Consider the following 13217-nt stretch of genomic DNA (forward strand, 5'->3'; position numbering starts at 1 on the left):
CTTCTTGTCTGCCTCGCGCCGCCGGCCCCGCCGCCGCCGGGGGGCACCGGGGGGAGGCCCGAGGCCTGTAGCGGGCCCGGGCCCGTTGCCTAGCAACCGCGGCGCCGCTCTGCGCATGCGCGACCCCGCTTCGGGGAGCCCTGAAACGGAAGTGACGCGAGGTGAAAGGTCGGCGGGCTTCCTTTTCCGGTGTGGGCGCCATCGCAGCGGCTGTGTCGGTGAGTGGGGGCCGGCGCCGCCATCCGCGGCCATCCGCCGCCGTCGCGGGGCCGGGGGCGGCCGGGGCCCGCAGCTGAGCGGCGCGTGCTGTGTCCGCAGAGATGGGCAAGTTTATGAAGCCGGGGAAGGTGGTGCTGGTGCTCGCCGGCCGCTACTCGGGGCGCAAGGCCGTCATCGTGAAGGTGAGCGCGGGGCCGTCCTGCGGGGGTCCTGCGGGGCCGCCCCCGCTCCTGGTTCGGTCCCGGACCCCCGCCCCCGGCCGGTTCTGGGCAGCGGCTGAGAGCCCCGCGGCCCTGCCGGCCGTTCCCGGTGTCGGTGCCTTTGGGGGGCTCCTTTCCCCGGTTCCCCGAGGGGGCTGGCGCTCGGCGGGGCCCATCGCGGGGCGGGCGGTGTGTTTCAGAACATCGACGACGGCACCTCCGACCGGCCCTACAGCCACGCCTTGGTGGCGGGCATCGACCGCTACCCGCGGAAGGTGACGGCGGCGATGGGCAAGAAGAAGATAGCCAAGAGGTCCAAGATCAAGTCGTTCGTGAAGGTTTACAACTACAACCACCTGATGCCCACCCGGTGAGCGCGGTGATTTCGGCGGGACTTGGGGGCTGGTGGTGGCAGGGGCAGCGCTGTGTGCTCTCAGCGCCCGCAGCTCTCGTGTGTTCTCTTTGCGGAGTGCCGGGAGGCGTTGAGGTTCTGGATTGCGTGGTTGAACGGGTGTGAGGCACGCGCTCTGTGAAAACAACTCGGGAGGTTGTAAAGCTGACGTGAGAGAGCAGCGAACTGCTGACATCCCCAGCTGGCTCTTCACTCCAGCCACATTCGGCTCCAGCTGATACTGGGATGTCAGTGGAAGAGCCCTTGAAGCGATTAGGAGGATGTGGTTGTGACAGCTGTCTTGGCACAGTAGTGGTTTTCCTGTCCGGTTGTAGCTGCTGCATGCAAAGTGCTGGACAGAGGTGCTCGTCTGCTGCCACAAATACACCTTTTCGGTTTGTGTACTGAATTCAATGTCTTTGGATGTGTTAGTGGTGGTTTGACTACCAGAACTAAACTGATTTAAGTGCTCGAGCTCTTTAACCTGGGCCTAATTCAGGTGTTTGACAGGTCTGGTTTGTTACTGTCTTTTCACCCTTCGTGGCCATCCGGTGGCTGTCTCACACCGCGCTGCTCTCTCGTCCAGGTATTCCGTTGACATTCCCCTGGACAAAACCGTTGTCAATAAGGACGTGTTCAGGGACCCCGCTCTGAAACGCAAGGCGAGGCGTGAAGCCAAGGTGAAGTTTGAGGAGAGGTGAGTCGGAAGCTCTTCGTGGCGCCGGCGCTCGCTGGAGGACTTGGTGCGGTTGTGCCACAGCCCTGCTCGAGCCCCAGGTTGGACACTTCTGCTCCAACTCCCTCGAGCGTGTTTCTGGAGCGGGTTCCTTCTCTCCTGGTGTGCTTGTTCACCCAACAAGGAGTTCAGCCTCACGGATTGAGAAACTGCATTTCGCTGGGAGCAGGAGTGGCTTAGGAGCAGCGCTCAGCTGGTGTTGGCATTTACCTTGCTGCTGCTGCTGCTCTGTGCCAGCGCAGGTGGGGCTGTTCCCGTGCCCTACGATGATCTCTCGGTGTCTTACTGCCTCGTGTCCCATCGGGTGCGTGTCACCAGGCTCAGCGTGACAGGGCAGCGCTGGCGCTTTGCCCCCGGCCCTTTCACGTCAACAATCCTCGGTTTCAGCGCCCGCTTCAGAAGCTCCTTCCTTCAGCAGCTCTCCTGTGCAGCCGCGGCAGGAGGCAGGGCGTCCTGCCCAGGAGCTGGGTGCCCTAAAGCGCGTGCGCGGGGCCTGCCCCCTCTGCCAGTAACTGCAGGCTGTGCTCTGAGCGCGGCCCCCGACGGCTGCGTTCCAAATAAATCCAGATCAAGCGTCTGGTGAAGCTGCCCTGCGCTGCTTTCCCGCTCCTTGGTGTGAAAGCTGCTGCAGTGGGGGTGGCCTTTATAAAATGATTTAATGAGGGGAAGTCGTCCGCAGGCTGTTACTTCCCTGGGGCCTTCAGCTTTTTAAGGAAGGTTTAGTTGGCAAAGTGGGGTGAAGAGGGCGGGTGAACTACTTGTGGGTGAAGGGCGTGCGGTGTTTTGCCTGAAAAGGAGGACACGGATGGAGCGGGTGCGTGTTTGATGCTGTCTCTGCCAGAGCAGTCTCTCTAACGGTTGTGTTCTTCCTCTTTCAGGTACAAGACGGGCAAGAACAAGTGGTTCTTCCAGAAGCTACGATTCTAACCTTGTAACGAGGCGGTGTCAATAAATGTTTATTAAAAACCATTTTGTTGTGTTGTATAAAACAGCGGCGCCAGGTCTCTTTCCCTGCGGTGTAGGCTTGCTCTGCGCTTCCATAAAAGAGCTGGGAAAGCAATCGCAGTCCAGGCGCACTTCTGAGAACTCGGGAGCGTTTCAGGGTCTGAAGTAGGGGTGAGCGGAGCTGGCTGCAGGACCGTCCTGGGGCCTTCTCCCTAGGAGACAACCTTTTTCCGCTCTTTTCTGCTCTTGAAGCAGGATTTATGTTCTGTTCCTGCCACGATTGAAATGTCTCACCCCCAAACCTCAGCTGCTCCCTGAGAGGGGGGTGGGTTCCTCGTCTCTCCCCAGCTCGCAGGTGGGAGAGGGGAGAGGAAGGGTTTAATTCCAGCTCCCTTCTTCCTTTGTCTCTGGTTCTCTGGCTGAGAATTGAGCGCGTGGACGGGAGGCCGCTACATTTTTCGGCCACCTCTGCGCGCTACCGGCCACGCGGTGACATCCCCACGTCCAGACGCCCGCCCAGACCGGGGCACGGGCGTTCCGCCGGGTGCCGGCTCACCGGGACGGCCCCGCCGGGGAGGGGGGGGGGGGAGCCGGGGGAAGCTCCGCCGAGCACCGGGGGCGGAGCCGGGCTGCGGAAGCGAAAGCGAAAGCGGCGGGGGCGGGCTCCCGGGGTGCCGGTGGGTCCTGCCATGGACTCGGAGGAGGTGACGGCTCCGTGCGGGGCTCCCGGCCGGGCCGAGCCCCCGCTACCGGGCGGTGGGAGGGGAGAGGAAGGGCCGGGGGCTCGGGGAGGCTCGGGGACCGCGATTCTGACCCCCCCCCCCCCGCCTTCGTCCTCCAGAGCTCCTTCGTGCGGCTGGACAGCCCCCAGGGCCTGCAGGACGGCGGCCCGGAGACGACCCCCGAGCAGGTCCGGCAGGAGATCGAGCGCTACAAGGTGCGGCCCGGCTTCACGGACCGGTCCCCGAGGGATGGATCGGGTCGGATCCAGACCTCCGCCGCAGCCAGCCCAGAAACCCCCCTGGCCTCCCCGGGCTGGAGCCGCAGCTCCTCGGAGCTTGTTGCCCCCCAGCCTGGCCCAGGCCCTGGGGGACGCCAGGTGCTCACGGCTTTTTGGTGGCGGCTTTTCACACGTTCCCCCGTCTCCTTGCAAGCTCCCTGCATCGAGACGCCCGCAGATTTCTTGAGTTTATTTTTCCAAGGAGTGTCATCTGTCAAACCGCTCCGCACGAGGCAGGAGCGGTGGAGAGGGGGTGTTCGCATGGATGAGAGCGCCTGGACCGGGCTCCGGGGCTGTGCTTGGGGTCGGACACGCAGTGGGGACGGCACGGGGTCCGCAGGGTGCCCGTGTCTGATGGTCCTCTCACACAGGAGCTTTGTGGTGCCCTGGAGCAAGACAACGCGACGCTACAAAAGGAAAAAGAAGACGTAGAGCGAAGGATACGACAGGTGAAGAACGAGAGAGAGCTTATTCAGGAAAACCTCCAGCAGCACAATCCTCTAGACGATCTAATCCAAAGCCTCCAGGTGGGTGGCCTTGGGCTTGCGAAGGCGGCAGCGGGCGGCCGGGCCGTGCTGCTCAGCTCGCTGCTCTGCGGGGACTGGGACGCAGCAGGGGGTTCGCGGAGCAGCACGCGGGGCCTGTGCTGGGAAACGAGCTCGTGCTGTGGTGGCGGGAGGACGGGCCGCAGCGGAAAGCCGGGAGCCGTGGCAGGGCTGCAGGGAGTCGAGAAGAAAAGTGATGTGGTTGGAGCTGAGTCCGAGTGCTTGGATGAGGGAGCAGCGTAGCGCTGCGCTTCGTGGTGGTTCCCTTACTGCTCCCTGTTCCTTTCCTTCCAGTCCCAAATTTTTTTAGCGGAGGAGGAGAGGAGCGGACTGAAGCAGGAGAAGGAGATGCTGGAAAAGAAACTGGAAGAAACGAGGAAGAAGAGCTGGGAGGATCCGATAATGGTAACGGAGTGCGTGCGGGCACGGTGTGCGCTGGCGAGGGGTGCGAGCCAGGCTGGAGGGGCCGCTGGTAAACGCAGCTGGGCAGTGTGTGATGGTGCTCACAGGGCACTCCTCTGCCAGTGCCACAAGTGGAGGCTTTGGGACTCTGGGCACAGCTGGACCACAGGAGAGACCCTGCTAAGGCTCGCCAGCTGGTTGTTTTGAGCCGCCAGCTTGCTTCTCATCCGTGGATTGGGCCAGGCCCCGTGCGGGGTGCAGTCTCCTCCAGCTGCTGTGTGCTCTAACCTAGATGTTGCCTGCCCTGCCAGAGAGGAACCTGGTGTTTAAGGGACTTGTGATGGACAAGGAGGACATGAACAAGCTGATGCTCACCGCGCTGATCCGCTACCCTCTGCAGGGCGGCTCAGCTCTCATCACCTTTGAGAAGGCAGAGGGTAAGAGCGAGAAGAGCGCTGCCACGGGCAGGCGTCCGGGCCCTTGAGGCCTGCCCTGCATCCCCTCGCTGGCAGGAGTGCCACGGCCACGACTCTCACAAGCAGTGCCCGTCCTGGCAAAGCCAGCACCCTGCAAAGCTATGCCTTTTTCCCAAGGCATTTGCTGTTCTGTGTCCCGTCCTGCTGAGCCACCAGGCTGAGGGCTTTCCCTTTTCGCAGTGGCCCAGAGGGTGATTGAGGTGAAGGAGCACACAGTGGAGCTGAGTCACGGGGAGAGCCTGGAGGAGCTTGACTGCTGCCAAATGCGGGTGCAGGCGAGTCCGGTGGACGTGCTGCTGCCGTCCGCCCTGGAGGTACGTCCCGAGGGCCTGCAGCTGTGTCCTGCTCCGCCAATTCCAGGGCTGGGTCACTGGTACCAGCTCAGCCCAGCACATCAGTGCTGCAGCTTTGTTACCGCTCCCCGAGCTCGGCCCTGCTGTGGCACTGACCGGCCCATGCTGCCCACAGATCGGGCTCGCTCAGAGCAGCAGGAGCATCCTGGTGTCCGGTCTGCCCAGCCAGGGCATCCCCGAGGAGATCCTACTGGACAAGCTGGAGCTCTTCTTCAGCAAGACGAAAAATGGGGGCAGCGAGGTGGAGAGCAGGGAATTCCTGGACGACTGTGGCCAGGTGGTGCTGACCTTCGTGCACGATGGAGGTGTGTGGGGAACACGGAGCTCAGCCTGCCAGCAAGAGGGGAGCGATCCAGCCGGCTCCAGGGGACACTGGTTGTCTCCTGAGAGCAGATGGAGCTGAGACTCTGGGGAACGGGGATGGGAGAGTTGGAGCTGGGCAGTGCCAGTCTTGGTGTCCGTGCTAGGAAAGTAACCAAGAGTTCAGGGGGGGCGTTGGGAGCTCAGGGCTTCTCTCTCCATCTGCAGTGGCTGAGCAGCTAATCGCTAGAGGACAAGTCCAGGTGCCTATCGGGAAAACAAAATACAAGCTCAAAATATCGCCCTACATGAGAGGAGAGGTCACTAACCTCCAGGTAAGATCACGCACCCTGCTGCGAAGCAGCACCTGCAGGCTCGGGGTGAGCCAGCACCGGCTGGGGGCTTGTGGAGCTCTGCCCCCCGCAGCGCCGTGCAGCCCGAGGGGGTGCGTTTTCTTTAGGGTTTGCCCCCTTTAGGGTTCTGCCTCCCCTCTGGGCCTCGCAGCACGGGGCTGCTGCAGCCCACCCCTGTGCTCTCCCCAGCTGCAGCCCTCCCGCTGCGCCAGGACCGTCCTGCTCTCGGGGATCCCCGACGTGCTGGCCGAGGAGCCCATGAGGGATGCTCTGGAGATCCACTTCCAGAAGGAGAGCCGTGGCGGGGGAGAGGTGGACACCCTGGGCTACGTGCCGGCGGGGCGCCGGGCGGTGGCTGTGTTCAGCGGGTAGCTGGGCTACCCCTCAGCACCAGCCGGGGCGTGAAACGTGTGAATAAAATTCCAGATCCTGCAGGGAGCTCCGTGTCTGTCATGCTGGGGATGGGGACAGCGATGGAGATGGGGACGGGGATGGGGACGGGGACGGGGGCGGTGGAAGGGCCGCGGGGGCAGCGGGCCGGGGCCGTTCCGTTCCGTTGCGTTCCGCAGCCCCGAGCCAAGGCCGCCCGGTGCAGGCCCAGGGCTCGGTGTCCCCGGGGGCGGTGCCGGCCGAGGCGGGGCGGCCCCGGTTTCGCTTTCGTTTCCCGGTGGCTGCCGAGGGGCCCGAGCCGGGCCGCAGGTTACCGGGGCCGGGCCGCGGGGCTGCGCGGCGCTGGGGAGGCTGCACCGGGCCCGGCGGCGGCGGGGGTCGGGAGGGAGGGTGCGGGCAGGGCCGGCCCCGGGGCCTCGAGCAGCGGCGGAACGGGCCCGGGGGGAGAGGGGAGGCCCCGGGGGAGAGGCCCCGGCCTGGACCGGTCCCATCCCCGCGGGGTAGGCCGCTGCTGGGGCCGCGGCTCCCGGGAACCGCTCACGGCCCGGCCGTGCCCGGTGCCGTCTCGCCGCAGGCATGCCAGGCCACACGGTGCAGGTGCGGGGCATCCCCACCGACCTGCCCCCCGACAGGGTGGCCGACAAGCTCACCATCCACTTCCTGCGCTCCCGCAACGGCGGCGGGGAGATCGCCGACGTCCAGGTGCTGCCGGGAGCGCAGGCGTGTGCCCTCATCACCTTCGAGGCGCTGGCAGGTAACGGCGGGGGTCCCGGGGGTCCGGGGCTCTGCCCGCACCCAAACACCTCGTCCCGGCCTCCCCTGCCTTGTCTCGGCCATACGGGACCTCCGCTGCCCGATGCAAGGCCAAGAGTGACACCAGTGCCTCTTCTTTTTTCCCCACGCAGTGGCCCAGAGGATCCTGAAGGCGAAGAATCACGTCCTGTCGATCGGGGGCAAGAAATATCCCCTGGAAGTGACGGCGCACGTGGTGGAGCTGAGCCCCGATGAGGTAGCGAGGGGCAGGCGGCTCCTGCCCGCAGGGGCTCTGTGACAGCCCCAGCTGGCTCCCAGACAGGCTTCTGTGCCTGGAAGGGAGAGCTTGCACCCTCCTTTAATCTTAATTGGATTTCATTTTTATTCATATTCAAATGAGGATTCTTTTTTTTTTTTTTCACGCTGATAACATGGGGACAGCCAAGCAGGCTTTGCACTTGGTCATTTGGTATTTGTGCCTGTCAAAGCAAGGAAGAATAATTAGACTGGAGGGGAGGGGTGCTTTTCCCCAGCCCATCTGGTGGCCCATAGGGGATTCTGTTAATGCTGTGGCTCTACCATTAGCTGGACACTGTGTGTCATTAGCTGGACACGCACAAAGTATTTTTCCTCTCCCTCTCAGGAGAGATTAGGAGACAGACATGCTGGTGTCTAGGGCACTGGAAATTTCTTGTGTCTTCCTCCCGATGTGGTATCTTCATGTCTGAGTGATGAAAATGAGGGCATGGCAGTTAGCCTGGCATTGGAGACCTTTCCACAAACCTGTGGTGTCAGAAGCACTACAGCTGGAGCACTGGGAGAGTGAGGGGAAAAAGGTATTTCAGGTGCAGAAGGGAGAGTGGATTTCTTGGTCTTGGGCTGTTTGCAGAGTTGCCAGTGTGTAGAAATGGGGCTGCATATCTGCGGTTTGCCCTTTGCATTCCTTGTTTGCACAAAGCCTTCGGTTCTGCCTGTGTTGTGCTCCCACTGAGCCTGAAAGCAGGATGCTGAGAGAGAGAGGTGGCAGATGCAGGGACTGTGGCAAGAGCCAGGTGCATTTGCCTTCCCCTGTGCCTTGGAGGGGGCTTATTTTTGGTCCTTGCTTTCTTACTCCCTTGCTGTCTACCTGCAGATCTTTGTATGCGCTTGCGTGGTGGTTGACTACGGCAAGCTCCCTGCTGGCAAAACCCTCCTGAAGAACTTGCAGAAAGGCCACAGCAGCGTGCAGCTCGACTTTGACTACAAGACCACGCATTGCAGAGTCAAGGGACCATTCACTGAGGTTCAGGCCTTCAGCAGCGACCTGCTGGGCAGCCTGAACCTCAAGAGCCAAGCAGCTGGAGCGACCCTGCCTCCAGGATCCAGCCATGTGGCCAAAGACACCAGAATGCACGATCACCAGCAAGTGCCTCCCTCCACTGAGTCAGCACTGAAGACAACAAAGCTGTCACGCTGGGACCACGTGAGCGAAGAGGCAGCTGGAGGCCCGTCACCTCGAGGCCCAGTGGATGGGGAAGCTGTGGAACAGCTGGAAGACTTTTCCCTCGCGATGGACTCGGACATTTATTTGTACATGCAGAAGTTCTGTGCTGCCCAGTACCAAGGTATGCTGCGGCAGTGTTGTGTGGATGTGGTGGACATTAGCAGTGATGATATCACCATACTGTACCTCCAGCCATCCCCGGGGATGTCTGGGGGCATGGACGCCTTGCGACAGGCCCGCCTGGCCCTGCAGCAGCTCTACCAGCAACTGGAAGTGAGCCTGCGTAAGGAGAAGATCTCAAAGCGGGGACTGGATATGGACAGCCAGGCACTTGGGGCTCTGACACATGAGCTGCAGGAGCTGTACCCGCAGTTGCTCTGCCACGAGGATGGGAAGCAGCTTTACCTTATTGGAAACCTTGTCGATGTCTCGCAGGCCAAGCAGTACATCCAGCATTTCAGCACCAGAAGCACCCCACAGACAGTTGTCATGCTCAGCAGCTCCCAGCTCTCCCGGCCAGCAATCTCCCGTGCCACAGAGGCTGCAGTGCACAAGCCCAAAGCTCCTGTGGACACCTCGTCTCCAAAACTGAGCCCAGGCAGGCCGGAAGGGAAAGCTGAGCACAAGCTAGCTGCCAACTTCAGCGCTCTGAAAACTGGCAAGTCGCAGGCTGGCCAGGGCCTCTTGCCGAACCGGGACTCTCCTCCAGTGGGGCAGGTGCAGCTTTCTGAGAAGAACTCATCAGAGACACATGCTCTGGGTCCCGGTGACCCCAAAGCACCAACCCAGCAGTACCAGCCTCGTGTCTCTGCACCGGCTGAGGTTTTGGGGTCAGCAGCAGAGTCTCAGCAGAATGACCCCAAAGAACAGGACCCTGTGAAAGGAGGTGCCAGGCTTGCAAGACACAAGAGTCTGTCTGCCTTTGTGGGCAAAGAAAACAGTGCTTTGCAGCACGCCGGGGACTCCAAAGGCTCAGATCCCACCAAGCACTATTCCCTTGCTGACACCTCTAGTACCTTTCAGTCTCTGAGCCTCTTTGACACGACAAGGAACTCTTCTGCTTTTGACTCCAAACCCTCTGAATCCAGACCTGTGCTGCGACGCTCCAACAGCTTCTCGCTGCCAAAGTCAAAGGAAAGCAACAAGCCCCAAGGCACTGTCAGGGCAGGCAGTGGAGGCAATAGGGTGAGTGAAGAAATGAGCCTGGACTCTCTGCAGTGGTCTTACCTGAAGGACATTTACCGCTCTGCCATCGAGGAATTGTGCAGGAGTGCAGGTGTGCAGATCTCAGAACGCTCCACCGGGGACTGCACGGTGCTGACGTTGCAGGCAGAGGACAGGACCAAGCTTCTCCAGGTGAAATGGAAGGTGGAAACTCTTGTGCAGAGGTGTCCTGACCTTGTGTGTCAGAGCATGAGCTACTCAGAGCTTGCTGTCGAAGGGCCGGATGACGATGCCCTGAGTGAGCTGTGCAGCCTCTTGCGAGGAAGTTCCCTGCAGGTTGGGCTCAACAAAGACAAGTACAAGCTCTGTCTCGCCTGCCCCAAGGAGATGCTGCCAGGAGTGACTGAGGCCTTCCAGGTGTTTTCTTCCAGGAGGCTCCATGCTCTGAAGTCTTCATCCTTGTCTCCGGGAGCAGAGAGAGCTTCGAGCCCGGGGCACCAAAGTGCTGTCCAGCCGAGCAGAAGCCAGGACACCGTGCTGGGGGCAGCCCTTCCCGACAGCCTGGAGTCCCTGCAGATGGGCCTGCAGCACCTGGACATTAGAGATAAAGCAGAGCACTCGGAGGTGGTCAGGGCTTTCAAGCTGCCAGAGGCTGAGGAAAAGAGGTCCCCGAGTCCTTGGAGGTTCCCGCAAGCAGTGGGACAGGAGGAGGCCAATGACCACGTTGATCCTGGGGCTGTGCACGGAGGAAGCGGCCTTCTCAGCCCTCCCGTAGCGGACAACCCAAGTCCTGGTGCTCCGAGGGAGCCCCAGGAGCAGCCGAAGGCCAAACTGTCGCCGGGGGAACCTGACATTGCGCGGCTAAAGCAGGTCTTGCCAGACAAATTCCAGTTTGCGAGAGACAGGAGCAGAGGAGGTCCCAGTGACGCCGGGGGACAGCTGCGGTCACCAGTTCCCACAGCTGAAGGTGCACCTCGCTCCCTGCCCACCTGGCTCTATGGGGCTGCAGCTCCTGAACCGCCCCAGGCTGCGGCCGAACAGTCACCCGCAGCGGAGTCAAGGGGCCAGGAAAGGAGCAGTTCGAGCAGGAACAGCACACAGGAGGAGCCTGAGCCATCAACACCGCAGAAAAGAGGCCCCAGCCCTGGCCAGGAAAGCAGCAAGACCCCCCTGGGCTGGTGCGATGCTTGCCAGGACTCACGTGTGACCTGCCAGGCCCCCTGTGGTCACACCTTGTGCAGGACGTGTTTTGCAGCAGAGCAGCCAGCTTGCTGTGGCTCCTCCTCGGTTCCCCCGAGCTTCAAGGTCCCAGGGACATTCAAGATCTCCTCCTTGTCTCAGAGCTTGCCTGGCTACTACCGGGACCTGACGCTACAGCTTACCTACACCATCCCCGACGGCGTGCAAGGGGTAGGTAGCCCACCACAAGGGCCTGCGCGGCCTGCTGCAGGCCGTGCACTGAGTGCTGTGAGCGTGGCTGGGGGTGCGAGGAGGAGGAAGAGGGGGGGCAGCTCCGTCTCCATGCCCCACGTGCAAAGCAGCAGAGGTATTGCCCCGAGAAAGGCAAAATATCACACGAGGTTTGGGAGCTGCTTGCTGCTTCGGAAGAGCGTGTGAGCTCTGGGGAGCGTTCCAAGCACCTAGCATCCCATGAGGCCCACAGGCAGCTGTGTGTTTTCAAGCTGGCCAGAATCTCAGAAGCCAGACCTGAGGTTCAGCGTTCAGGTGGTTGTTTACAATGTTTTCTTCTTGTTCTAAGGTTGGTCACCCCCATCCAGGACAGCCTTACAAAGGGGGATGTTTCTTCGCCTTCCTTCCTGACAACAGGGAAGGGCAGAAGACAGCAGTGCTGCTGAAGAGAGCATTTGAGCAAGGGCTGACATTCCAGATAAAGTCCTACAACGGAGAAGACAGAGTGACATGGGGCCTTATCCCTCACAAAACCTCCTGGCATGGAGGCAAAGCCAGGTATGGCCACGGTCATCCCAAGCCCCCAGTTTTTCCTTAGCAAGCAGAGAAGGAGAAACACGGGCGCCAGCTGACCAGCCCTTGGAACTGGGTGCTCCTCCAGGCTCCCACAGTGCCAGAGTTGGTGCCTCCCTCTCACAGGTGTGGCAGACCAGCCCTGGCACCCCCCACCTGGGACATAGCCCTTACCCACCCCACACCCGTAAATCCCCCATGGCCAAGGTTTCTGGTTCACTTAGGACTTTCTTGACTTTTGCCCTGGCAGCTCTCTGCGGCCAGCTCTGCGTGCGAGCCGTGACTGCAGGCAGCAGCAACGGGCAGCTCCTTGCAGCTCCCAGGGAGCAGGATTTCCACCCTCATCCCCCTGTTGAGAGGATGGGGCAAAAATAAACTGCTGCTGCCCTCGGCGGTTTTAGCACCATCAGCAGGATTTACACCACTTCCCTCTCTGCCCCGCAGGAACGGCTATCCAGATGCCCAGTATCTCCACAAGGTTTGCACAATTTTGAAGAAATTGGGCATCGACTGAGACGCCCCGCCTGAGCGGCTGCATCCCATGCCTTCGCTTCACCTTCCGTCCCAGCTGACAAAAACTGCAGCTCAACACGGCTCAGGAAAAAGCAGGTGCTCGTCCAAGGAGCTCATTGCATCCCCGGAGGTTGCCAGAAACCTGCACGTTAGTGACAGCAGCCCTTCCATCCCCCAGAGCCTGAGCTTCCCCAAAACTCCAGCTCCTGCTGGCTGCTTATCTGCACCAGCCAGTTAACTACCAGCTTGTTCCAACACCAGATCCAGGCTGAGCCCCAGCGCAGCTTTTGACAGGGTGCCAAAAAAACAAGCCCGGGCAGGAGCCTGCTTGTAGTCCAGCCCCACCTTCTGTAGGTCTGTTCCCCCTCTTGCCACTGCAGGCAGGCTCCAGGTCAGCCACCTCCTGAGCCTGAGCCAGAGCTGCGCTATCGTTAATTTCGGATGTTAATGTAGACATTTCAGCCCTCGAGCAGACAGCTCTGAGCTACAGCCCCTCCCCAGCACCTGCTCTGGGGACAGCAGGAAGCCTTATGCTCTCTTGGAGGGGGTACTAACGGGTTTCAGCTCCTCGGACAGCTGCTTCCCCTGAGAATATACAGGCATGGACAGCTTCCAGGTGGAAAAACACAAATAAACAAGATTTATTCCCACATTTTCAGTAGTGGTTGTTCACACCTTGTCTTACTGTCACCCCGAGAGCCCATTTTAATCTCAGCTGGTTCCAGAGACACCCCAACACAGACTAAACTGCAGAGATCAGCTAGGGACTTTGCAAAGACAAACACCATAGCTGCCCTCCAGAACAGGGTGTTACAGGAGTGATGCAACACTTGAGGCCATGATTAACAGTTGTCCTTGAGAGCAGAGGCAGCCTCTCACCCTGGAAGAGCTGTTGGGATCTGTACACTGAATGCACCCACCCACTCAGTGCACGCAGGAGTAATGCGAGGGCTCCAGAGGCTGAGCTGAGGACAGAGGGATCGTTCTGGCAGAAGACTGAGCAGCATGCCA

General features: G+C 61.0%; 3 protein-coding genes across 6 annotated transcripts; all 3 read left to right on the forward strand.

Annotated features, from left to right (window-relative positions):
- Positions 1-67: 67 nt before the first annotated feature.
- On the forward strand, positions 68-2515 carry RPL27 (ribosomal protein L27). The gene is made up of 5 exons (XM_040536931.1): positions 68-218; positions 319-401; positions 620-789; positions 1397-1507; positions 2425-2515. The coding sequence occupies exons 1-5, from the start codon at positions 116-118 to the stop codon at positions 2471-2473; spliced, it is 516 nt and encodes a 171-aa protein (XP_040392865.1). The 5' UTR covers positions 68-115; the 3' UTR covers positions 2474-2515.
- Positions 2516-3075: 560 nt separating this feature from the next.
- IFI35 (interferon induced protein 35) lies at positions 3076-6358 on the forward strand. Of its 3 annotated transcripts, none has more exons than XM_040536860.1 (9): positions 3076-3195; positions 3333-3428; positions 3863-4018; positions 4331-4441; positions 4731-4875; positions 5095-5228; positions 5383-5572; positions 5796-5902; positions 6110-6358. In XM_040536860.1, the coding sequence occupies exons 1-9, from the start codon at positions 3181-3183 to the stop codon at positions 6290-6292; spliced, it is 1137 nt and encodes a 378-aa protein (XP_040392794.1). In that variant the 5' UTR covers positions 3076-3180; the 3' UTR covers positions 6293-6358. The 3 variants fall into 3 exon arrangements, with proteins under 3 accessions (XP_040392794.1, XP_040392793.1, XP_040392792.1); XM_040536859.1 differs by having other exon boundaries at positions 3122-3236; positions 3332-3428; positions 3863-4013; positions 4326-4441; XM_040536858.1 differs by having other exon boundaries at positions 3123-3236; positions 3332-3428.
- A 331-nt stretch (positions 6359-6689) lies between these two features.
- On the forward strand, positions 6690-12858 carry LOC121059614. 2 transcript variants are annotated; one of them, XM_040536556.1, is made up of 5 exons: positions 6690-7064; positions 7216-7319; positions 8196-11120; positions 11470-11678; positions 12138-12858. In XM_040536556.1, the coding sequence occupies exons 1-5, from the start codon at positions 6887-6889 to the stop codon at positions 12205-12207; spliced, it is 3486 nt and encodes a 1161-aa protein (XP_040392490.1). In that variant the 5' UTR covers positions 6690-6886; the 3' UTR covers positions 12208-12858. The 2 variants fall into 2 exon arrangements, with proteins under 2 accessions (XP_040392490.1, XP_040392491.1); XM_040536557.1 differs by lacking the exon at positions 6690-7064 and adding an exon at positions 7707-7899.
- Positions 12859-13217: the final 359 nt, after the last annotated feature.

Source organism: Cygnus olor, chromosome 25 (assembly GCF_009769625.2).
Source record: "Cygnus olor isolate bCygOlo1 chromosome 25, bCygOlo1.pri.v2, whole genome shotgun sequence".
Classification (NCBI taxonomy): domain Eukaryota; kingdom Metazoa; phylum Chordata; class Aves; order Anseriformes; family Anatidae; genus Cygnus; species Cygnus olor.